Below are 26,818 nucleotides of genomic sequence, written 5' to 3'. Positions count from 1 at the left end.
CACCCTTCATAAAGCTGATCAGGATTGTTGATGCAAGGTAGTCCCTTCACCATCTCCTTATTAGATAGCATCTCTAGACCTCCAAAATTGAGATGCCACAATCGAAGATACCAAAGCCATGATGCATCTTTGTAGCAAGCTTTCAGGAACTTTGCAACACCATTTTGTATGTTGATCAAGAACATTCTATTCTTTGACATCGGCACTTTAACAATGAAGTTATTCTTATCATCTTTTATAGAAAGATTATAATTATTCATATATCATAACCTTTCTCTACCAGTTTCCCTAACCTTAAGATGTTACTTTTCATATTGGGCACATAGTAGATATTTGAATTAAATTGATCTCTCCCATCTTTCAAACGGATAAGGATGTTACCTCTTCCTTTCACTGCTATTGTGGAATCATCTCCAAATGAAACATTTTCGCTTACCGACTCGTCTAGCTCCACGAACATGTCTTTCCTTCCACACATGTGATTGCTTGCACCACTGTCAAAATACCATGAATTTGCTTGGCCACCATCAATTTCCTTTCGTGCTAGAAGAAGAGTTTCTTTGCCATCTGTCTTTTTCTCCACGTAGTTAGCCTTCTCCTCAATTTTGTTGTTAGGAGCTCTACATTCTGAAGCATAATGCCCAAACTTCTGATAATTATAACATCAAACTTGAGATTTGTCATATCTTGAGTTCGAATTAATTCTTCCACGGCCTCGTGTTGAGCTTTCTCCTTTCTCATAGTTGTTGTTGGAATTGTTGTTGTAATTCTAGCCTCGTCCACGACCTTGACTTCCACCTCGTCGATGGCCTCTACCTCTGTCTTGGCCACGTTGGTTTCTATCATTGTGTTGGCTTTCATGTATATCCTTGAGTTGTAGCTTGAGAAGTTGCTCAGTAAACTCATGTTTCTTCTTATGCTTCTCTTCGTATGCTTGCAATGATTTTTGTGAACGTACCTCTATTTTCGTTCTTCTATCAAGATTAAGATAAAAATCTTTTTTTATCAACTTAAATATTGCTTAAATCTTTTAGAATAATAATAGATCCTCTCGAAAAAGAATTTCAATATTATTTAAATCTTTAAGTGATATTTGTATATATAATATTTGTTGGTTGAAATAACATGATTTCTATTTAAGCATGAACATTTGAAATGAAAGCTGTACAAGATACGAATGTTTTGTTAAAATGAATTGCAAACTTCGTCGAGGCCTAGGGTTCTCTTTCTTTTCTAGGTTTAATTCAAAAACAAATAGGGACCACAGACATCAATAGTCTCATCCTAGTATTAGGCTTCAAAACAAAGGTCAAGCATTTAAATTTTGTGGTTTTATGCAAATTAAAAGTTGTATTTTTATCGATTAGGTTCGTACAAGGATGGACGCATAATTTTATGTTGCAGGTGAATTTAAAATTAAGGGGATGAACTAAAATTCTAGGGGCGAACTAAAATTCTAAGAGGCGAAACAGATTTCCAATAGGAAATACATAGCAAATTTTAAAATATATGGTAATTTTAAATTTTCAGGGGGCGACTGCCACCACCTGCCCACGGTCCATCCCTGGGTACATATATACTTTTTATATTAGTTAAAATAGCATCAACGACAGCAAGATATTTGAATGTAAATTAAAAGTTTTTAGACCATATACTACTACTTATAATCATTCTAGATTAATAAAAAAAATATATGTATATTATTATATGTTGTGAGTTGGGTTTGAATGTAAAATTGGTTGATTCCATCGGATGCAACGTCTAAATCAATTTAATTGATTTTTTTTTAATTTCAAATATATGGAAATAATTATTTTAAAGAAATATACTTGTATTGGTTTATATATTTAAATCCTACCCTGAAGGACCATAGATTCAACAGCGCATGGAAGAATGAAAGGAAACTAGAGTTAACAACTGGACTTAACAACAACATTTGAATTCAAATACATGCAAGCTTTCTGTCCTGCCTGTATTCAGACTTATAATCACAATGCATTGACAATGATGTTTACGGAGACAAAGACAATGGAGTTAAGAAGAAATTTAATGGAAAAATCATTTATCTGTCTCAATCTAACATTGTTAAAACTGTGATCATCTCACCATATCGGACATTCCAGTCGAGCACGAAGCAGCAACGGGGCCTCCACGTGTCTGTTTCGTGTTGTAGGACTCGCAATTCGGGCATTTATGTGCCACAATATGGAATTGTACATTTGAAGTGGCTCCACAATCATTGCATAGAATCCATACCATCTTATTTTGGTATATTGCAGGCATTGGGGTTGAGACAATCTACATTGGAATGTAAGATGACAAGGTCAGGAACCAGGGAATGAGTTAAATATATGAACACATGCAGTCATCACTTGGAGAAGGAATAATAATGCCACAAGCTCTATAAGTACCTCCTTGTCAAGCTTTCTCCACAGTTTTGTCATATCGCAGATAGACTTCGAGCAGACCGGACAAGAGTACCTGCGGTTATCGGGAAATAGATTATAGAAATTGCCAAGGAAAATAGGATGCCATAAAATTAGGAAATACAGTCGTTGATTAAATCAATGGAGTGGCTTTGCTTACCTATAATGTTGCTCCATCTCTCTCAAGCATGCCAAATGCATCGTGTGTCCGCAAGGTAAAACTGTTACATCTTTCATCGTGTCAAAAAGATACTGCAAAATATGGAAGATGCCATCTCACTTAGAAACAACTTTTCCTCCCCACATTTGCTTTATACGATACGGAAGTGGTGATTATGCTTTTTTGTTTACCTCGAAGCAAACAGGGCAATTGTGGTGCATTGCTCTCTCAATGCAACAATGTACTTCCCTCATAAATTTTGAATAGCAACATCCTGCGGCAGCAACTCTGAATAAGTGCTAGGTGGAGAGAGAAGAAAAGAAAGGGAGACTGCATTTCTTTTGCTTTTGTGCAAACCATTATATACTTTCAATTACCACATTTGCTGCAGTGAAAGAAGTTCTCCTCACCGCCAGTTCTGCAAAACAGACACAGCAGAGATTATGAGATATGGCAAAGTAATCATCGAAACATATAGTATTTGGCATATGGTTTCAGCAGTGATTATGGGTTTGAAAGTAAACTCGAAAATTTACCTGCATATGCCACATTCATCACAGTGGTATTGGCTTTTGGAAACCTGAACAACGCAACAGTTTATCACATAAGCAATCGTTTGCAGATTTCCAAGCCAAGATTCATATTATGAGCTAGCAAAGAATGGGAAAAAAGGACTTACATCATCGTCGAAAAATTTGCATTTAGCACAAAAGTACTTTCCCATACAGACTCCACAATTGATGCAATGCTGTTGAACCTGAAAGGATAAAAGAAACGAATATAATAACTGCAATTCGGATTTGAATTTTAATAAATTAAGTACACTGTTTCAATCTCAATGTTTGGTTGTGGATCACTCACATCTTGTTCTGTGTCACATAGGGAGCAGATGACCTGAAATTGACAAACAAAAGGAAATATAATTATGAGCTTTTTAATCAATTTTAGATTACATTATTGGTGATAGAATATAAGTCACCAAGCAAAGATAACTATCGCATAAAGTTAAAAACCACAGATTACTCACACAAGAAACTTCCATTTTAGTTATTAATTTTGTTTCATTCTTTATATATTTGTAGTTATGCACTTGCTTTTTCACTCAAACAGACATGAAAATAAAAGGGGAAAGAAAAAGGCAGAGGATTTATGGGTCAATTATCAAAATCAAAGTGATCCACATTTATCTCATTAGTTAATTTTCTACAGCTATCCCTTCCAAGTATCTATAGGTATAACAAGTCAGTATTATACATGGAATCCAAATTGTTGCAGTGAATAACAGAAAATAGACTTTCTACCACCAACAATTTAGAAAAAGAAGACAAACCTTTTCGACTTCATGGCGAGGAATGTCATGTCGATGAAGAGGATTAGATTCCATGGAATTCTATTTATAGATTTTTCCAGAAAACATAAACCAGAATTAGCTAAAAGCTAATACCATACCATAATATCAATACTTTCGCAAATAAAAAGAACGGAACACATCCGATCATACCTTAGCTTCATTATGGCAATGTCTGCAATAAAAAATCTCACCGCAACAAGGTGCTCTAATCTTACATCTTCTCCTATAATGCGAGCACCTAAACGTATGCACGATTAATTGAAAAAAGAACAGCAAGAAATATATCAGAATACAATCAATCAATCAAAAGCTTGATGAACAAGGCAAAACCACTAGATTAATCGGGGGAAAAAGCAAAGAAAATGAGAGATTACCCATAATTCCCTAATCCAATCTCCATCAAATAATCATTTTGATTTGCAAATTCAACAGATTCCAATTCAGTTGTGCATAGCTTTGTCTCACGTACACGTTCCATTTCTCTTTCACCTTGAATCCCACGAGAAATTAACAAAAGTTGAACAAATTAATATAAAAGGAGGGCAAAGAAAAGAAAAACAAAGGACCCGAAAGCAAATGTTTCCTTTGAATCAAATATTCGGGGGGAAAAAGCAATTTATATGGGTAAATTTGAAACGAACTGAGTCGGATACAGGCAGGAGCGTGGCATGTGAGGCAATTAATCAAACAGATGATGGAGATATTACAAAGTATTGAGTCATTAATAACTATAATTAGAAACTGCCTTCTACATCTGCGAATTTTTCTTGGTAACGTACCCGGAAATAACGCGCTTTAAATCTCCGATCTTATATTAGGATAATACTAACGCAGAAAAGCTTTTGATTCGAATGAGTAAATTGACCGTGCCGACTCGGTTGATTGAGTTGGTTTTGTACTCCGAGTTAAGATGAAGATTTTTCCGCCGTGGTTTTATGGATCATACAAAGAGAAGGGCAGTGGCAGGCAGGAAAGCAACGGCAAAAATAGTGTTAAGAAAATTACACTAGAGTGCATAGCTTTTGGAGTTTAAACGCAGAATTAGAGGTTCCCTTTAAGGGTAATTTTGGAATGAAATATTTCAGGTTGGAATTAACGTTTTCTATCTCAAGCGCCAATAATAATTGACGCGCCACTGCTCTATTATATTCCAATTTCGAAATTATTTTGACAAATTTTAAAAGTCATAAGCAAAAATTTATTCACCAAATAAAAAGGAAATATTATAATTTTACTATATGTGTATTTTCTTAAAGAGAAAGAATTATTTAAAATTAATTCGAGACGTAATATCAATCGAGATTGAAATGATATATTTTATAATTGTACACAAACTTAATTAGTATACTTTCAATATTTAAAACTATAATTTATTATTAATTTGTTTTAAATATAAAAAGATTAATTCATAAATCAAAACCATTCAATATAACAAACACAATAAGTGATTATTTTATTTAAAATATATTGTCATTTAAACATGTATTCGCATTTTTCCCTTATAATAGATTATGATTTAAGTTCTTAAATTGTAAAACTAACAAAATGAAACCTTTTATAATTTAAATTTTAAAATAAAATATATGGTAGAATCATCGATACTAGTCATATTTCCATTAAAATTTTACTAAACACATTCTTATAATTATATTAATATTAAAATAATGTGATGTTCATTATTAATACATCATGCATATTTAATTGACTATAATAAGAAATTTAATAGAGTAACATTTTTATTATATAATAGAAAAAAATGTAGTTCACACGATAAAATGAGGTGAAAGAGAAGGGTGAAAAACACGGTCCATGGAAACGCGTGTTGAGTGTGCCTTTCATAAATTGTGAAAACAGTTGGCTAGTGGACGATGTTTGTTAGTTGAGAAAGTGGATTAGATTAGATCAGGATATGAGCAGTTGCTGATTAGGCTTGGGACCCACAATCATAAATATCTCATTCTGGTTTTAATTTCCCTCTTTGGGGATTAGCTTAGTTGTGACGTAGAACACATTTAGACACATTAATTAAATTTCAAGGAAAACTACTTTGATATCCCAAACTTTTAATTTTATTAATTTTAATATTAACGTTTACTTTTAAGTACAATTATAATACTCTATTGTTAATGACTTAAAGAGACGATGATATAGTAGGTGCATGCCGTGACATTGTTGACATGTTTACCTCACAAAGCGACATCATTTTGACACGATTATTTTAGTACTCAAAAAATCCAAAACGATATCATTTTGTTATGAAAAAATCATTTTCCGTGAGATCTAAACCATAGACCACTGAGAACTAATGCTAAACATCCAACCTCCACGCTACCTTAAGAACTTGTTATATTCTTAATAAAATTAATATGGCTTAAATATACAAAAGGTGTCAAACGTATGTCCGTTTTTTAGTTTAGTGCCTAATATTTTTTTCGTTCCAATTTGGTTCCTAACGTTTTATTTTGTTACTCAAAATGGGTCACGCCGTAACGAACCGTTAGTTTTCTCCGTTAAGTGACACGTGTCACAATCTGGTAATTTTAAAATTTTTATTTCAAATTAAAAAATAAAAATATATGTTTTTTAAAAAAGAAAACACAAAATTTCTGAAATAACCCTAAAACTTTAAAACCTTCATTTCAAACCTTAACCCTAAACCATTCAACCACCTCTCTTCTAAGCTCGTCCGCTCGGCAATGGTGGCTTACCAAACCGGTTGGGTTTGGGTCGGACAGGACCAGCGAGCTCAAATTCGATGGCGGTGAGGAAGAAAGGCGGCGGTTTTGACCGGAAATCGCAAAAATCGAACAGTGATGGGGGATTTTCATCGGACTTTCAAATGCCACTCCACCACGAATGGAGGCGACTGGAGGCGAGTAGATGACTAGGCTATGACCGGTCCAGGACGGTGCTTCCACTGGGCTAGACGGTGATGACTCCCGATGAGCGGTTGCCGAGGTTGGAGGTGGGCGACCGAATGGTTTCCTTATAATTAAGCTCGACGGTGACCGATTTCAGGTGATCTGAGGGTCGGGTTGAGGTCATTGGTTTCTGCTAAGTTCGGTGGGAGCGGCAGTGTACACCACCACCGGTCGGAGAAGGGTGGTTCGATGACGGGGTTAAATGTTAATGGGTTGAAATGAAGGTTCTCAAAGTTTTGGGTTATTTCAAAATTTTTGTTTTCTTTTTCTAAAAAATATATAATTTTTTTTTAAATTTTTAATAAAATTTTTAAAATTACCATATTGTGACACGTGTTACTTAATGGATAAAAGTAACGGTCCGTTACCCATTTTGAGTAACGGAATGAAACGTTAGACACCAAACTGAAAAGAAAAAAAGGTTAGACACTAAATTGAAAAAACCGACATACTTTGTACACTTTTTGTATATTTAAGTCAATTAATATATATATATATATATATGTGTGTGTGTGTGTTAAATAATATTTTAGATTAGTATAATTTTTTAATATTATTTATAAATGATATCATTTATTTAATATTATTTTTATAATAAATTTATTTCCCTAATTTTCAACCTTAAATCATAAATTGAAATTCATTTTACTGAAGTTTAACCACTAGAAAGTTTAACCCATTCCCTTTGAAATTGCTATCAGAACAATCTTCTAAATCTTTCGTCATGGGCAATTCTTCCTTAAACGCAATCGTTTTGGGCACCATGTGTTGTGGCAACTTGGCCCTGCAATACTCCATTGTCTTAATCTCTCTCGGTTTACGAGTTAACTGACCTTTCAAACTCACAAAAGTGCAGGGAGTCTCTCCCGAATACTCATTTGTCTTGGCTACCACTTAACCATTAATTAGTATAATCATTATATTTAATAGATTAATAAATTAAATTATTAATATTAAATTATTTTAATTAACTGAATCTTTAAAAATGATGGTTAACGGTTAAAGTTACTACTACGAATTTTGATAAATGGTTAATTGTTAATAAATTAAATTTATAATTATATTTTCTTTAGAGAAAATACTATTAGAAATAGAAGTAAATTTTAGTCATATTCCTAATACTTTTAGCGTTGTTCCTAAAATTTATAACCGTTTATTTTATATTTGTTAAATACTTATATTTAAAACTTTGATGGTGTATTGAACTATTAGTAAAATATTTGCATGAAATTTTATAAAAAAATATAACTTTTTATTATTTCTAATATATATATATAATATTTTTCAAAAATAACTAAATATATATTTTTATTATTTTTTATTTTTTATTTCTTTAAAAATACAAAAAGCATACTTACGTCAATAAAATAATTTGTTTATTGTTAGTACCTAGATATTGAGAGATGTACATACTTATACTAGTTTAAGTATGTATTAAATGTTATATATATATATTATTCACTTAAATTGTGTAAGTATATGTTAAGTGTTACATTTTTTGTAATATAAATTATGAAACATTAACAGGATCATGTTGTATTATTTTTTTAAAAAAAATTAACCGTTTTTTAATGATTATGTTACGGTTAAAAAAATCTTGTAATCATCCATGAACAGCCTAATGGCTCCATTGATTGCCGGTGAGTGTACAAAATGGACTCAACTTCAACATTGCTCGGATTCTCCCCAACTCTAATTAAAATCCTTGGAACGATATTTTATTTCCAAATATCCATCAGGGCGGATAGGATAACACCAACATCTCCTGTGTAAAGCCAATCGTTTTCTGTCAAGCACTTGGATGTACCTTTTGGGTCCTTTCGATACCCTAACATAACACATGAACCTCTTGGATGAAAGCAAAATGAATTTCAATTTGTGACTTAGGGTTGCAAATTAGGGTTTTATACGAATAAGAAAGAGAAAAAAAGGTCAACTTGTTTTAAATGGTTTTAATGAAATCGTCTATAGCATCCCGTCATGACGCACAGTTATTGTGTTGTTATTCTATTAAGTCATTAATAACGATGTGACATAATTGCATTCGGAAGTAACATTAGTGTTTAAATGAACAAAATTGAAAGTTTGATAAGATAAATGAATAATGTTTAAAGTTTGGTGGTATCTAAAGTAATTTTTCCTAAATTTTAAATATATGTGTTTTTTTATATATAATAAATATACACTTGAAATTTAGTTATATAGATACAAATATGCTTGAGAAGTTATATAAATATTTTTAATATGTTTTACATTAAACATAAATTGATATTTAGTCCAGGCTAATAAAAATGAATGGTTTGATATGGCACTAATATTTTAAGGCAAGATCGAGAATATTTAAAATTTGGAGGACCAATTAAAATATATGCTGTTGTCAAGTTCAATAATCCTAAAAAGATTAATAATTTATGGATGGTGTGCTAATCTGTCAAATAGCCCATTTGTCTACAATAGAATAAAAATGGAGAAACCAGTTAAGATTGAATTTTGGTAGTTTTTATTGTTATATTTTTATAGGTTATAGTTATAAATTGTTAAGTTGTTGCTTGAATCGAATTTTGTTGGTTGTTGAAACATTAGAAAGTGATTTTAGGCGATAAATTGATTAATTTTTTAATGGTGATTAAACATAGATTAAAATATGTGGTGACGCTTAATATCTGGATAAATAGTTATTATTAAATATTTGTGACATTCTAACTTGTATTCGAGATTTGAATACGAGAAAGGGTGTTAAAAATACTAAATGTAAAAATAAAAAAAGAATAAATGAGAAGAAAATACTAAAATGAAATATATTACTTCCTCCGTCCCACTAATTGTGTCCATTTTTACTTTTAAAAAGTCAAATATTTTAAACTTTGACCATGATATTTTAAATATTTCAAGCAATTAAATTTTATAAAATATATATTTAAAAAGTACTTGATTTAAGGTTTTTAAAATATATTTTTCATTTTTATCAATAATGAATTTTAAATAATGATGAGTCAAAGTAAAAAAATAACAAAAAATGTCAACAATGGATAGATTTAATGGAACAGGTGGAGTAAAATAAAGTGTCAAAATATAAAAAAAGTAGTAGAACTATAAAAGAACAAGTAAAAAGGACCAAAATGAAAGCAAGTGAAATAAAGATGCTAAAATTAAAATACAAAGCTTTTTATTGAGGATCAAATGTATTACTTCCAAAATTAGACAGACCCTTACAATAATAAACTCAAAAGGAGAAACATGGGTGATCATCTCTTTCTTGTGCAAAACGTAGTCGTTTGATGGTTTTTAAATCTAACCTAAGGCTTTAGCTAACCCTAATCTCCATTTGCATAAAATAAATGAGAGGAGACAGATCGTGAGTTACTCGAGATCGATTCGATCAATGCTCGATAAATATTCATATCGAATGGACTCGATGAGTTCGACTCGAGTTCTTAACGAGCCGAAACGAACTACTTGATACACGACATGAAAAGCTCATGAGCAGCTCGAAATATAATATATTAAGATTTTATTTAAAATAAATAATTATTAATAATATTAACATTTATGTGTTGATTTTTTTTAAAAAATACGATAAGATTTTCATATATTTAATGTTCATGTTCGAGTTTGAGTTTAAGGCCTTAATCGAGTTAAGTTTGAGATTTTTTTTTTCATTTTGAGCTGCTCTCGAGCTTCATTTCAAGATTTCAAGTTCGAGTCGAGCTTGAAAATTTTAAACTCACGATTTTTCGAATCGAGTCGAGTTTTATTTCAAAATTTTCGAGTCAAGTCGAGCTAAATTCGTAATATCTCTCGATTCGTGGCTTGTAAAAAAAAACCTCTCCCCTCTCTTCTATATTAGAGAGAGGGAGGGGAAACCCAAAGCCTACGACTGTCGTATATTGACGGCCACGATGGGTAGACAGAATCTAACCCAAACCCTTCTCGAACCCTATCCACTAAAATAAAAATCTTAAGCCACAATAACCTCAAATATAACTCACTCAAACCCTATCAAGACGATTTTAGCCTAGATCAACAAAGTATAAAGGCTACATTTAAAGATTTTTGGCTCCGATGAGAGACGATCGCCTTCCTTGAACAAAAAAGTTAAGAATTTTTTTCTCCATTTTTCTCTTTGATTTATGGGTATTTTTTGCTGCCAAACAGTTTTTTTCTTCTTCTTTGGGTTATATAATCTTCTATTCCTTCGAACAAAAAGAATCTATCTTTATTAGGTCTTGAAAAAGGCTCTGTGTATATCATACATATGATGGGATCTGACCGTCAATCTTTTTATGAAGAGTCTAGACCGTTGAATCATTGATTGGATCAACGACCAAGAGATGCTAACGGTGTCCCTGGTTGATTAGGTCTAAACCCTAATCTTGATGGCGATGACTTTGGACCGTTAGATCACAAATTCTAGATCAAACACTCAAGATGAAGTCCTCATGAGGATCTCTCTTAGCGGTGTTGGAATTGCTTAGTTTTTTAGGGTTTCTGTTGTTGTCCTTTCACTCGGGCCATTTGGGCTGATCTGTATATTGGGTCAGCAAGATTTGGGGTGAATGTTTTAGGTATTCGGCTATATAATTTTGAATCTGCTTGCAATTCGATTTGTGAATTGGATTTTTGGACGTGGGTATTTAATTGGATTTTCTTCTTCTGGCTCATGGAGAGAACCTATGAAAAGTTTGACAAAAGCTTGCGATTAGATTTACACTTGGACACTTGCATAATCACCAATCGAAGTGACTTCGATCTTGCAGGTTCATCGATCAATATCATATAATTTTGAAAAACTTTAATAACATTTTCATCATTCTAGAGCTTCAATAATTCATTTTAATTCGAATGAATCCAAATTGATTTTCTAACTTCCTCATTCGATTACTCGGAAGAAATTGAATATTTACATACATATTATTTTATAATAAATATTAAAAAAATTGAAACCATAAAAAAAGAAATAAAATAGATTTGTACTGATGGATTATTTTATAATTTAGACACTTATTTTCATTCGGATTTATTTTCATTTCATTTTATTTTATTTATTTATTATATATATATATATATTAATATAGTATAGTTTTTGAAAAATATATATATAATATATAATTTTTAAAACATATTGAAAAAATATATATAATATATAGTTTTTGAAAACATTTTGAATATATATAATATATAGTTCTTGAAAATATTTTTAAAACATATATATATAATATATAGTTTTGAAAATATTTTGAAAACCTATATAATATATAGTTTGAAAAATATTTTAAAAATATATATATATAATATAGATTTTAAAAATATATTGAAAACATATATATAATATATAGTTTTGAATTTTTTTTTAAAATATATATAATATATAGTTTTTAAAAAACATTTTAAAAATATATATAATATATAGTTTTGAAAATATATCATATAGTTTTTAAAAAAATTAAAAATATATATTATATATTTTGAAAAACAACTTTTAAAGCATATATATATGGTTTTAAAAATGGTTTTATTTATTATTATTATTATTTTATTTGTTTTTATTTTTATTTATTATTTTTCTTTTTCTTTCTTCGTTTTAGGTTCAGTCTAGAGTCCAAGTCAGGGCCTGCCTAACCCAGCAAGCCAAGGACGGGTAAAATCCAACAATCCGAGCCCAACTGCCTGACCCAGTAAGCAAAGGACGGGTAAAGTCCAACAACTCGAGCCCAATTGTCTGACCCAACAGTGGCTAGGGTTTCGTTCTTAGCCAGGCGTCGCAAGGGAGCGCGCGTGAAGACATACGCCAAACGACCAACATATTTTCTGGCCGCACCAACGGGACTGAACCATCCCGAGGCGACCGATATCACGAACGAGAAGATTGGAACGAGCAACAACCCACATATCCCGTTATTTTCGAGACCATAAAGGCCGATAATGGAGTTATAAAAACCCCAATCGAGACCATCATCAGGGGGATGAATATCAACACGAACGACAAAAGCAACAGAGCTTCCAAACACAACAACAAACACATCGAAACATAACCAAGATCGGAGAACCGACCACAAAAATATCAAAGTACAACAGAGCCACAAGAATCATACATACAACAAAACCAAAGCGGAGCAACAAAAACGATCGCCAGAAATAACCAAATAGTAAGAAACCAAAGCCGAAAAGTCATCGTCAAAGGTAAAAAAATCAGAGCTTTGGGTGTAGATCTACGCCTTTTGGGGCTATTTTGCATGATTTTGGTTTCAGATATGAGTTTAGGGTGTTGTGGAGAGTGTTCTGGGTGGTTTTAGTATTTTCGGCCGTCGCGGACGACGACAATCGGCGGTGGCCGGCCATCCCTCTGATGGAGGGCTCTTAGAGAGAGGCGAGAGAAAAATTTGTCTATCTTTGGTAGAGAGAGAAAGCAAATTAAAGAAATGAGGCTTTGGTTCACTGAATGGGCCGGGTAAAGGGTATGAACACGGCGTCGTTTTGGGAGGGGGTTTCTGCATTTTCAATTTATGGGTAAATTGCACCCACAATCCCTGTAAGTTGTATTTTTTACATTTTAGCAACTGAATTTAATTTTAAGTATTTTAATTTGGATCCTGGATTTATTATTTTTACATTTTAGTCCTTAATTTTTTTTTTGAATTAGCCCCCTAACTTTTTATTTTTCTCTTGTAGATCATTTTTAGTACCAATTTAGTACATCAATTTTAATTTATTTCAATTTGGTCCTTTAAATTTTTAACTATTCATTTTTTTCTTTGATTTATTTATTATGTTTATTTGTTTTGTTTTGTTTTGTTTCATTTTTTTCTTTAATTTATTTTCCTTTTTTCCTTCATTTTTATTTATTCTTTATCCCTTTTGATTTATTATTATATTATTTATTTCCATTCTTATGTTTTTTTCTTTGATTTATTTAAATATTTATTTATTCTTTTTTATCTAACATTTTCAACCTTTTTTAGAAGAATTTCAACCGATCAAAGGTAAGCAATTCGAATCGGGTTTTTAAATTTTAATTTTATTTTTTAATTTTTTGTGATTAAGACAACCGACGAATTAATTGGTACCGAAAGGGCAGTACAAGGGTGCTAATCCTTCCTTGACTGTAACCGACTCCTGAACCCGAAACATTTCTGGTAAAACGAAGATTAGGTAAGATGGTGTCCGATTAACCTAAAATTGTCTTTAAATGATCGGTGACGACTCTAACCCACTTATTTAAGTTAAAGTCCAATTCTGGGCCCACACGAAAGACGGCCGCGACATATAATAATTAAATTATTTCAATATATTATTGTCCTAAGGAGAGATAATTTGTGTAATACCTAAGAAAAAGGAAGAGAATGACATTTCTAAAATAAACTTAAAAATTACTACGATAGAAAATAATTCATTATCCCAAAAGAAAACACTCTTAAACTAAACTTAAATGTGTGGTTCTTTTTTTCTTTTGAACAATGACAACATGATTTTATCAATAATAGAATGAATTAAAATTACAATGCATCAAAATATAGAGAGAAATTTAGAGAAAATAGTCACTAAAATACTCATACAAAAGAAAAAAAATTTAAAGTTACGAAGAAAAATAATACCTTCCAATGAAAATGACGAACAACATCAAAATTCAATAACCTTCATAAAAATTCCTTGTCTCTGCCGAATTAGACGTTTGACTAAGTGATAAAGGAGTGGGGAGCGAACCAAATAATCTGACAGGCCACTTCGTCGCTGATTATACCGAAAAACAACCTTTTACCAAAAGAGGGAATCTGATTATACGTTTCCGACTAACCAATCAAAAAATGAATGTCGTGATGGATTTTGTGCGAGAACCAAAACGACCGCAAAGGTATGCGAAAAACGTACCAAAAATCACGAGGATCATGCCACAAGAGCAAAGAAAATATGAGTCACAAGAGCAGAGAAAAATGAAGTCACAATGACAGAAAATCTAATTTAAAATTAAAAAGACTCAAGCAAAAAATATAAAAGATATAACATAAAAAACAATAGAATTAATAGTCATAATGACAGAATCTAATTTAAAATTAAAAAGACTCAAGCAAAAAATATAAAAGATATAACATAAAAAATAATAGAATTAATAGTCACCGACAGTTAGTAACTAACATTAAGATTAATGTCGTCGCCAGTTAAAAAAATTAAAGAGAAAAAACAATACAAAAATATTAAAAAAATATTTTCATACTAAATTTTTTTCCCGTGAACAAAACGTAATTAAAAGCGTTTAGGAAACTGAATTAGCATTGAAATTGGACCCGCGTGATTCTTCCTTCCTAAGATTTTATTTCATTTCATTTTTGTGTTGTTTAGTTGTGGCTGGGTGGGTGGGTGGGGGGGGGGGGGGGGGGGGCAGTTCTGTGACAAACAAGACAAAAACAGTCTACTATTAAAGAAATACGATTCAAAATTAAAGCGTGAAAAATAGTTGGTTTTGGTTGACTAAATAAACTTTCATGAGTTACTTTTTAATAACTATTTATATTTTGATATTTAATTTTTTATTTAATCATATGTAGAGCTAGGTATATCTACTAAGGCCCGCGGGCTACCCGTTTAACCCGCGGCCCGTGCGGGCATCGGGTCTCAAAACTAAAACTCGTTTAAATTGTGAGTTTTTTAGTCTGGACCGTTAAACTCGCTAGTTTAATGGGTATACCCGTGAGTAGTCCGTTTAATTTAATTATTTTTTAAATTTATTTTATGTTTTACAATTCACATTTATTAATTAGCATCAAGTTGTATTACAATGAACAATATCATGTTATAAACCTATCATCATAGTTTGTCATCCACCAGGTACGTTCATTTGACTCAGTGAACAATATCCTATCTAAGAGTTGTTTTTACACTTTCAAAAGTTAGGTTGGTCTATCCAATATCCTATCTAAGAGTTGTTTTTACACTTGCAAAAGTTTTGTTGTAGTTAGCTCGTATGACATGGCCCGAACACTACAAAATTTATATACTTGTATATTCTCATAGAAACGAAATGAGCCCTGAGGTTTGAGCTCAGTGAGGCATAAAATAAATAATGGATAATAATAACAATAAAGCATGAAAAAAATCATGTTGATTACTCCATACATAGTAATTAGTCCATTCAAAATTTTGTCTTTAAGTTATCAATTATCATGTTTACACACATATAGTGTTATAAGACGAGACAGATCGCGAATTACTCGAGTTCGTTTAATCAAAGTTCAATTAATATTTGAATCGAGTAGACTCGATTTGTGCTCAAACTCGAGCTTAACAAGTAAAAGCAAGCTATTGATACCCAACTCGATATGTCAATTTTTAAATAAGTATTTAATAATATTAACATTTATATTTTTTAATAAAAATACAATATTTTTCCTGGCAAAATCAAACTTTTGTTGCTACATTTCTTTTCAAGTTGCTAGATCATTTTTAAAGGTGTAGCAAGTTAGAACATATTTTTTATTGCATTTAAAGCATTTAAAATTGTTGTTATTTAACGGGCCGCGAGTAAGCCGTTTAGCCGCGGGTTAAATGGAGGGCACGGGCCGTAGAATTCAAACCATTTATGAATGGATTTTTAAACCGCTCCGTTTAAGCCCGCACCGTCAAAACCCACGGGCTAAACGGGCGGTAGCCCATATACCCAACTCTAATCATATGCTTAAATTATTTTATTTTATTTTAGATTGATAATTTAGATTCTTGATTCAATATGGTACTTATGATTTCTTTTAATTAAATACATTGATTTGATTCATTGATATCTAAATTGAATTATTTTTTATTTAAATTGATACTTAATTTAGATTCTTGATTCAATATGGTACTTATGTTTTTTAAATTAAATGCATTTATTTGGTTCATTGATTTAAATTTAATTTTTTTTATTTAGATTCACATAGGTTGGATCGACTTAGAAAATTTTTACTAATTTAAAATTTTATTTAAATATAAATATTTTTCAATGTAATAATTAATTAAAAGTAACCATAAATACTAAATTTTATTAGAAATTCAATTTCAAATATCACTTTAAATTAAGAAATCAGATATAAGTATTTAATTTAAAAATATAGATGTCAAATTAAATTAAAAAAACACATATTTATCTATAAAAAATTAAATATTAAACTAAATATTGTTTTTTTTTGAAAGAATTAAATTAAACCTTGAAATTAAATCCAACTCCCTATTTATATATTTATCCTTATTTTTATTTTATAAGTTCAAAGTTTAATAGCTAAGAAAATGTTTGAATTTATCTAACAATATCTAGAATCTATTTAAGCCGGCCATTGTTGAATTGAGCGAGGAATCAAACTCAATGTGGGAAACAGAAAAACACACACTCCTTAAACACTGTATTCTACTCTTAAAACTAATTTCGTGTTGAGCTATTATTTTCATGACCACTTCCTTTTGTTTTATTTATCCAATTACTTTTTTACCCTTCCCATTATGTTTAGACATTGATTCAATATTATTGTACTATTACTTAAAAAGAAATTACTTTCTCTAATGAAGTTTTTAAGAGTTGATAAGATCATGATTTTAAGATTTTATTTTATTTTATTTTGAGAATTTGAGTTTTAACATTTAGATTATGATCAATTATATAATAAATGACCATTTAAAAAGCTACATAATCTAAAAAAATTCTTTTAAAATATGTATACACCATCTTAATTAGAGGTGTAAATGAACCGAGTTTGAATGAATAAAGTTGTGGTCGTTTATTTATTTTTAAAAGTGTTCATGTTCGATTCATGTTAGTTTAAATTTTTAATATCATATTCGTTTTGTTCGTTTAGCGTTTGCGAACATTTCGTTTATATGTTTGCGAATATATTTGTTCAGTGTATGCAAACATGTTCATTTAATGTTCGTTTAGAGTTTATTTATGTTATTCATGTTTATTTTGCGTTCGTAAATATTGTAACACCCAAATTCCAGGTTGTAGTTTCGGGTTTACCTGAGAGGTAAATAGACCTCACATAATTTATAATTCAATTCGTTCGGTTTAATTAGGTTGGTCTTGGGCCCAATTAGCCATTAAGAGGGGATATTGCGTAGTGGGAAATGAGGAGGGACCAACAGTGTAATTCTCCCATTTTAAATATAAGAGCTTTTATAAATATCTCCCATTTCATTCTTCCTCCCATTTTCCACTTCTTCCTCCCATTTTCCACTTCTTCCTCCTTAAGCCACTCAAGCCAAAGGTGAGCTTTGAACTTTTTCTAGTTCTTCAAGTTTAAATTTTGTTCTTAACCCCTCAAGCATCATGGATTTAACCATTCAAGCCATGGGCTTTTTGTTTGCAGAGAAAGTTGGGGTTTATCATCCAAGTCAAAGTAAGGGATGATTTCTAGCTAACGGAGCTCAATTTCGGGTTTCAATCACAAGGTAGTGTATTTCTAATCCTTTGGAGTAATTAGATTTCATAAATTACAAGTATTTGCTATGATTTGGTGGATTGAGCATTTTATGGTTAATCTTCTATTTCTTATATTTCTCAGTTAAATCACGCTTTAGCTGTTAGAAATATGTTTTTAAGACACCTTAAGACCCTAAATAAATTACTAAAGCTTTAGAAGAAATTTAGAAACCAACCTAAGATGTTTAGGGTGATTTTTAGGTGATTTTCGAGCCTAAAATACCTATTTCAGAGTTCGAGTATCAATACTGGGATAAATAGTATCGATACTAGTTAAATTAGGGTTAAAATTAGGGATTTCAGATAGGGAGTATCGATACTGCCAGGTGAGTATAGATACTGAACCTGTAGTATCGATACTCATGGTAGTAGTTGTAATATCCCAAAATCGGGGTTAGTGACTAAAATGAAAAATTTGAAACTTTGAGGCTTGATTTTTTTAAAGATTTAAAAGTTCAGAGACTAAATTGGAATATTTAGTGGATAATTATTTAGTAGATATGAAATAGAGTGAAGGGAAAAATAGTCATTTGACCACCAAGATAATTTTGTTTTAATGAATATATATGTTATACGTGGGAAGGGAAGGAAGGTAAAAATTGGCTCATTCATCTTCATACGTGAAGACTTAAGGAAAATGTGAGTTTTCTTTGTAATGAATCTTTTGTGATTTGGTCATGATCATTAGATAATGCTTAAGCTTAAAGAAAGCTTAAAGTCAATCTGTAAAGTAAGAGATTAGATTATTTTTGAATGAAAATTGGAATAGATTTGATAAATGGAAGTTGAAACTAAATTTGACTTATCAATGGGTGAATTAAGGAGTATGAGGTGCTAGAATTAAATTAGTACATGCTGTAAAGTAAGTGTAATTATTAATTACATATAAAGGAAGGAATATGAAGTGTTGAGTTGGAAATGCAGGATTTTCGTGTACAAAAATGTGATTTCTAGGCTAGGGGTATCGGTACCCATTCAACAGTTACCGATACCTCTCAAACAAAAAAATAGAATACAATGAGGGTACTAGGGTATCAGTACCTCTAAAGGAAAAAGTGAATTATAGTTCAATAAATTAGTTTAAGTTTAACATCGAATTATAAGGTTTAGGTTTCTAATAATCGTCTTGGAAATTATATTTATGTATTGAGCCTAAACAAGTTCCAGAACATTTGCAAGTAAGATCGATCAAGGGAAAAATAAGAGATCGAATTGACTAGTGAGGCAAGGTGAGTGCATATTAGATAGTGTATTATATTTAGTGGAAATGAGATTGCGACAAGTCTATTTTCTATAGTAAAATGCATGAATCATTAATAGGAGCATATGTTTGACATGATACATGTGTGTTATGATTGTTGCATATGTTAAATGATATGTGTGAATACAGTTTATATGATGTATGCTAATTACCCAAGATATATGTACACATATAATATGATATAAGTTAAATTATGTAATATGATACATTACTATGAGATATATGAGAAGAGGTAGATGTGATTATGTGAAAAAGAATACAAACACATATTAAGCCATGTTATATAGTGTGAATACATGTTTATATGATGTATGTTAATTACCCAAGATATATGTACACATGATAATATGATAAGTTAAATTATGTAATATGATACATTACTATGAGAATATGAGAGGTAGATGTGATTATGTGAAAAAGAATACAAACACATATTAAGCCATGTATATATGATAAATGAATGATATGAAAAGTGACAGGAACTACGTGAAAAGAAGCTACATGATTACATGTACATGTGAAAGAAGTTATGACTTTATAAGAATATGTGATATGTTTATATGAATATGTGAAATGGTAAATAATGTATAGTTGGCATGCAGAGTCGAGGGTCTACGCGGTCTTTCGGGACATATACAGAGGTCCATTCGGGACATATACACATGTCATTCTGGACAAATTCACATGCCCTAGTGGGACCCATACGAGCTATGGTGATAGAATAGTGCACAACCTCAATATACTCACATATCTATAGTTCTCAGAAGTGTACATGGGCTAAACAAAGAAATAACAATAAACATATGATCTGGGAGGTATATGCTTTTAAGATATGAATTGTATTACATGATTTATATGATGATATATGTGTATTGTTATGTAATTGTTTACTTGGATATGAGTGTATTGATTGTATGTATTAAATATATTATATTATCTATGTTAAAAAACTATGATTGTTGATATGTTGAATTATAAGAGAATAAAATGAACTATATGATATGTTACAATAATTACATGAGAAATGTGGTGATTCCATAATTATAGTATATATAATGAGATAATGAACTATGGGATTATATGAATAGAATAATTATGATTATATTGTAGAATATAGTGTGAGAAGAAAAATGTATAATGAACATATAATATAATAGAGATTAAAATAAATAGTATATCAAATAGGAAAATGTTGAGTTAATCGATTGACGGAATCGGCCAAGAGGGGGGTGAAATGACAATTAAAAATTTGGTGGAAGCTTTTGCATAAAATTAAAAGTAATTGCACAACGATTTAGAGTGGTTCGACTTTCTCAACCAAAGTCTATGTCCACTACCTTAGCTATCCACACTAAGGATTTTCCACAAATTCACTAATTTTTCTTTCTTTTGAGGACAAAGAGTAACCTTACAAACCCTCAAGAATTATACCCCAAATTCTTGAGAACACTCTCTCCCAAAGAGAACAATACAAATTTGCAAACTTACAAGGAAATCCTCACAAGGTAGATTGTTTGCACAATTCTAGAACAAAGAAAAGAACACTCAAGAATGAATACAATTGATTACAAGTAGTGTTCTTGAAAGCAAAATGAATATTGAATGAAAAATAAGCTTGAAATGCTCAAACTTGAGGTTTGATGCTTTCTATTTGATTCTCTCTTGATTCTAGTTGCTTGTTGTTTCTTGTTTTTGATCAATGGCTTCTAAGCTGTTTAAATACACCTTGAATCACTTCTGAATGTTGGGGATCATAATGAAGTTTGGAGCCGTTTAAGTGTGAAAACAATTAATATTTCTGCTTGGAGCGTGGGGGGAATTGGTACCCCCTCATGGGGAATCGATTCCCTAAGTGTAAAATTCAAATATTTCGACCGTTAAATAGGGGGGAATCGGTACCCCCTTTGGGGGGAATCGGCTCCCTCCGAGCATTCTGTTTTTCTCAGAGCCAAACCATTCAGGGGGAATCGATACGCTTTTGGGGGGGAATCAGTTCCCTCTGAGCAATCTGGAATTGTTGGCTTTAAAATGGTTCGAAATATTTTGTAAAATTGTTTTGAAATTATTTTAAGATTAAAACTTAATTTTACACTTGAGTAAGGATTAAAAATGACATTTGAAAGATTTGGAGTAATATTTTGATATTCGAATAATTATATCGAATATACTTAGAAAATCTTTTTGGAAAATCTTAAAATTCATTTAACTTAATTTGTTTTATCAAAATATCAAAATGTTTTCAACAATCTCCCCCTTTTTGATATAACAAAATATTTTAGTAATTTTAAGATTTTATTTTGAAATCAAGTTTGAAATTACTCTCCCTTACTCTAACACTTCTCCCCTTTAAAACATTTTTAACATTTATCCCCTTTTTTTATTAAATCAAAAAGACTTTTAAAAGATTTTAAACAAGGTTTTGAAATCATTCAGCCAACTAATTATATATAGATAAATAGCTTAAGCTCCTAAGATCACAATCAAGAGAAACGTTAGCCATTAGTTTCATAATCAATATTCATAAACAATGTGACATGACAAAATTGGTCATATATCTAATTGATGTAAATGATGCAATAATGAATAAATTTAACAAAACCAAATTTATAGAAATATAAGTTCAAACATCCATAATTTATCAAATTAGTTCAAATATCCAACAACCAAAGTAAAAACAATCTAAAAACATTCAAAATGTTGAAACAATAAGCGTTAAGTTCAAAGTACTAAAGCATAACTCAAAATCAAGCATCCGTAGGAGGATCGGGAAGAGGAAAATAAGCTCGCATAGCGGCCATCTCATGTGAGAGTGCATCAATGCATTCATTCATAGAAGCGTTGTTTGTGCGCATCTCCCGGAGAATTTCCAATTATTGAGCTCCCATTGTGGATAAATGAGATTCTATGGAAGTGAAGCGAGAATCCACGGAAGCATATTGGAAATCGAATGTCTCCATAAAGGATCAAAAGTATGGAGGCATTTGATCCTCTGGCTGTGCTTGTTCCTCTGCTCGTGCTTGTTGCTTGTGTTATTCTGGTTCATCGTCGAAGTCGTCAACTTCATGCGGTTGCTAACCGGTACGAACCCAAAGACCAGTTTCTTCATTGATCTTTCATCCCGATTTAGTTAATAGAATAGATTAAGGGGAAAGGAAGCATCAAAACCAACTCTAAGCCCAACCTTTTTAAACAGATTACTAAGAAACATCCGTAAACTAAAGAAGAACATAATTTCTTATTGGGAACAAGATTTACGGTTTCGACAAGTTCAACAAAAATAATATGTGGAAGGTTAATTTTGTGATTATTTTGGACACAATGAAGCCAAAATAGATCTAAGGTGCGAAGAGTAGAGTAACGACCCCCAGATGGTCGAAACCACCAAGAGATCATTAGGTGAAGAAAACGGTCATGAAGGTCTAGAACACTTGCACTATCCCTTTGTTTATACTGAGATCCTACCGTAAGTTTTTCATTGTCTAACCCTTCATTATCTAATCATAATGCTTTGGCAATGGATTCCGAGTCAAGATGAAAGAATTGTCCTAGAAGATAGGATAGGATCCCTATGATTAAGGTTTCTTCTCGGTTTTTAATGCAAACGGCATTAGAGTAGAAGATACAAACAAGTTGATGGTAGACAATTGGTTCAAGCTCGAAGAGTTTGTCAAATTTCCACTCATGAAGAGTAGGAAGATGATGAAAATTGATGTCTAGCATGGCTTGAAGAGATGGGATACGTTCTTTCCAAATTTTGTAGGACTCAAAGTATTGACAAAACCTATAGTAGAGATTTTGTTTACGACCGGGTTCATTGAAACAAGAATTGCGAATGGTCATGTTTGGATCATCAGGATTAGGAATTTGTGGGATAGGTGGAGGATTTGGAGGTGAGTTTGGAGGTTGGCTAGAACGACTAGAGGAGGCCCTAGAACGTTTATGAGTCATGGTTTAAGATAATCGGAATGGAAAAATAACCTGCATTTTAAAAAAAATATGTATGCAAAATAATCAATCCCAAAATTCAATTGAGTCCTCAATATTTCAAGGTTCTCTAAACCAATCCTAATGGGCAAAGTTTTTGAAAAACTTATTGAAAAATGAGGTTTTGAAAATCAATATATGTATAGTTTTCATAACAACAATGTAATTCAATCAAAACACAATAATTTGAAAAATAATTTTTTTATTTCGAAAATTTCAAAGAATTTTGGAAAATTCTTGTGTTTTTGATGAAATTAGTTGTAAAATCTAGTTTCTAATCACTAAACAATCAACGCCCGATCTAAAGTTCAACCTAGAACTAATTAAAACTAGTTCTAAAATAAAAAATTGATGAAATAGAGGTTTTAGAAAAATACCTTGAAGAATTTCGGATTTGAGTGAGATTAGATGAAGTTTGCACGTTTTTTTTATTCCAACAGGTTTGGGAGATGATATTTGAAGAGAATTCTGATTAAAAACGATGTTTTGATGAAATATGGAGATAGGGTGAGTGTAGAGAGAAGAAACGGTGTGAGGAAAAGAAGAGAGGGTTTGAGTTTTTGGGTGTTCTACCCGTGTTAAAAACCAAAACCCCAAGGGGGAATCGGTTCCCCTTCAAAGGGGGAATCGGTTCCCCTTCAAGGGGGTATCGATTTCCTCTGCACTAAAATGCTAAAATCTGATTTTTAAATACTCAAAATGCTAAATTAATTTTCTCTAGTGGTATTGGCAACTCATATATTGAAAATTAATCATGTTCAATCGATCAAATTTATCATTAAAAACTATTTGAACATAAAGTTAATTTTCACCAAAAATCATAAACTCCCACTAACTAAAAGCAATGAATGTAATAAATTTTTTTACTATTATATGCATTTTTCATTTATTCTTAAAAGTGCTAAAATTATTTTAAACACTAAGTGAAGATAGGTTGGTCAAACCTAATTCTCTCCTAAGTGTCCAAAATCTTTCCTTGTCTAAAGGCTTTGTAAAGATATCCGTTAATTGATGCAAAGTATCAACAAATTATAGAGCTACATCTTCCTTAGTGACATGGTCTCTAATGAAGTGATGTCTTATTTCAATGTGCTTAGTTCTAGAGTGTTGGATGGGATTTTTAGTGAGACAAATAGCACTAGTATTGTCACACTTGATAGGAATACTACCTACTTCAATTCCATAATCAAAAAGTTGTTGTTTCATCCATAAAACTTCGACACAACAACTACCGGCTGAAATATATTCCGCTTCAGTGGTAGATAATGCATCACAATTTTGTTTCTTTGAAATCCAAGAAATCAACATATTTCCAAGGAATTGACAAGTACCGGAGGTGCTTTTCCTATCTAATTTGCATCCTCCATAATTCGCATCAGAAAAGGCATGCAAGCTAAAGCTAGAGTCTCTAGGATACAAAAGTCCTAAACTAGGAGTGTCCTTAAGGTATCTAAAGATTCTCTTAACAGCTAGTAAATGTGATTCCTTAGGGCATGATTGAAATCTAGCACATAAACAAACACTAAACATAATGTCTGGTTTACTTACAGTTGGATAAAGTAAAGATCCAATCATTGACCTATATAATTTAACATCTACACATTTACTTCCTTCATCTAAGTCAAGCTTTGTTGAAGAGCTCATTGGAGTGTCATGAGGCTTGCCATTTTCCAGTCCAAATTTCTTGAGCATATCTTTGACGTACTTAGCTTGATTGATGAAGATGCCATCTTTTCTTTGCTTGATTTGGAGTCCCAAGAAAAATGAGAGCTCCCTCATCATGCTCATTTCGAATTCGCTTTGCATTAGCTTAGAAAATTCTTGGCAAGAACATCATTAGTAGAACCAATATTATATCATCAACATAAATTTGAACTACTAATAGATCTTTACCTTTATGCTTTAAAAACATTATAGTGTCAACCTTCCCTTTTGAAAAACCTTTTTCAATTAAAAAGTTTGACAATCTTTCATACCAAGCTCTAAGAGCTTGTTTTAAATCATAAAGTGCTTTTGTCAATTTAAGAACATGATCCGGAAATTTTGAATCTTCAAAACCTGGAGGTTGTTTTCACTTAGGGAACCGATTTTCCATAAGGGGGGACCGATTCCCCCCACGCTCCAAGCAAAAATATTAATTGTTTTCACACTTAAACGGTTCCAATAACTTCATTAATGATCCCCAACATTCAGAAGTGATTCAAGGTGTATTTAAACAAGTTTAGAAGCCATTGATCAAAAACAAGAAACAACAAGCAACTAGAATCAAGAGAGAATCAAAGAGAAAGCATCAAACCTCAAGTTTGAGCATTTCAAGCTTATTTTTCATTCAATATTCATTTTGCTTTCAAGAACACTACTTGTACTCAATTGTATTCATTCTTTAGTGTTCTTTTCTTTGTTATAGAATTGTGCAAATAATCTACCTTGTGAGGATTTCCTTCTAAGTTTGCAAATTTGTATTATTCTCTTTGGGAGAGAGTGTTCTCAAGAATTTGGGGTATAATTCTTGAGGGTTTGTAAGGTTACTCTTTGTCCTCAAAAGAAAGACAAATTAGTGAATTTGTGGAAAATATTTAGTGTGGATAGCTAAGGTACTGAACGTAGACTTTGGTTGAGAAAGTCGAACCACTCTAAATCGCTGTGCAATTACTTTCAATTTTCTGCAAAAGCTTCCACCAAATTTTTAATTGCCAATTCACCCCCTCTTGGTCGATTCCGTCAATCGATTAATAACATAACAAGCGGTATTTGTGGCTTCCGCCCAAAAATACTTTGGCAAATTATTTTCACAAAGCATGTTTCTAGCCATTTCTTCTAAAGTTCGATTTCTCCTCTCAACAAATCCATTTTGTTGAGGGGTTCTAGGTGCTGAAAAGTTATGGCTAATACCATTAGAATTACAAAACTCAGTAAATCCAAGATTTTCAAACTCAGTTCTATGATCACTCCTAACACTAGTTATAGAGTAACCTTTTTCGTTTTGGATTACTTTTGAAAACGTGATGAATTTTTCTAATGCTTTATCTTTATTACTTAAGAATAGAACCCAAGTATATCTAGAATAGTCATCTACCAAGACAAATGCATATTGTTTTCCACCCAAGCTAGTAGTTCTAGATGGCCCAAAAAGATCTAAATGGGTCAATTGTAATACTCTACTAGTTGATACATCATTTTTATATTTTAAAAACAATTTCTCATAATCCCATTATATTCCTCTAATAGCTCATCATAGGATAAATCATCAAAATTAGATGAGTTAGAGGTTACCT

The 26,818-nt window shown here is 31.4% G+C and overlaps 1 protein-coding gene across 1 annotated transcript; it reads right to left on the bottom strand.

Moving 5' to 3' along the window:
• Window positions 1-1,901: 1,901 nt before the first annotated feature.
• LOC120114516 (E3 ubiquitin-protein ligase RZFP34-like) lies at window positions 1,902-4,897 on the bottom strand. The gene is made up of 12 exons (XM_039135400.1): window positions 4,717-4,897; window positions 4,312-4,426; window positions 4,088-4,175; window positions 3,917-3,976; window positions 3,448-3,480; window positions 3,266-3,343; window positions 3,123-3,166; window positions 2,964-3,004; window positions 2,778-2,860; window positions 2,587-2,678; window positions 2,412-2,481; window positions 1,902-2,298 (listed from the first exon to the last, which is right to left on the bottom strand). Exons 2-12 carry the CDS (start codon window positions 4,413-4,415, stop codon window positions 2,098-2,100), a joined length of 894 nt encoding a protein of 297 aa, XP_038991331.1. The 5' UTR covers window positions 4,416-4,426; window positions 4,717-4,897; the 3' UTR covers window positions 1,902-2,097.
• Window positions 4,898-26,818: the final 21,921 nt, after the last annotated feature.

Source organism: Hibiscus syriacus, unplaced genomic scaffold (genome assembly GCF_006381635.1).
Source record: "Hibiscus syriacus cultivar Baekdansim isolate YM2019G1 unplaced genomic scaffold, ASM638163v2 tig00110234_pilon, whole genome shotgun sequence".
NCBI classification, from domain to species: domain Eukaryota; kingdom Viridiplantae; phylum Streptophyta; class Magnoliopsida; order Malvales; family Malvaceae; genus Hibiscus; species Hibiscus syriacus.
This window is presented reverse-complemented; position numbering and strand designations above follow the sequence as displayed.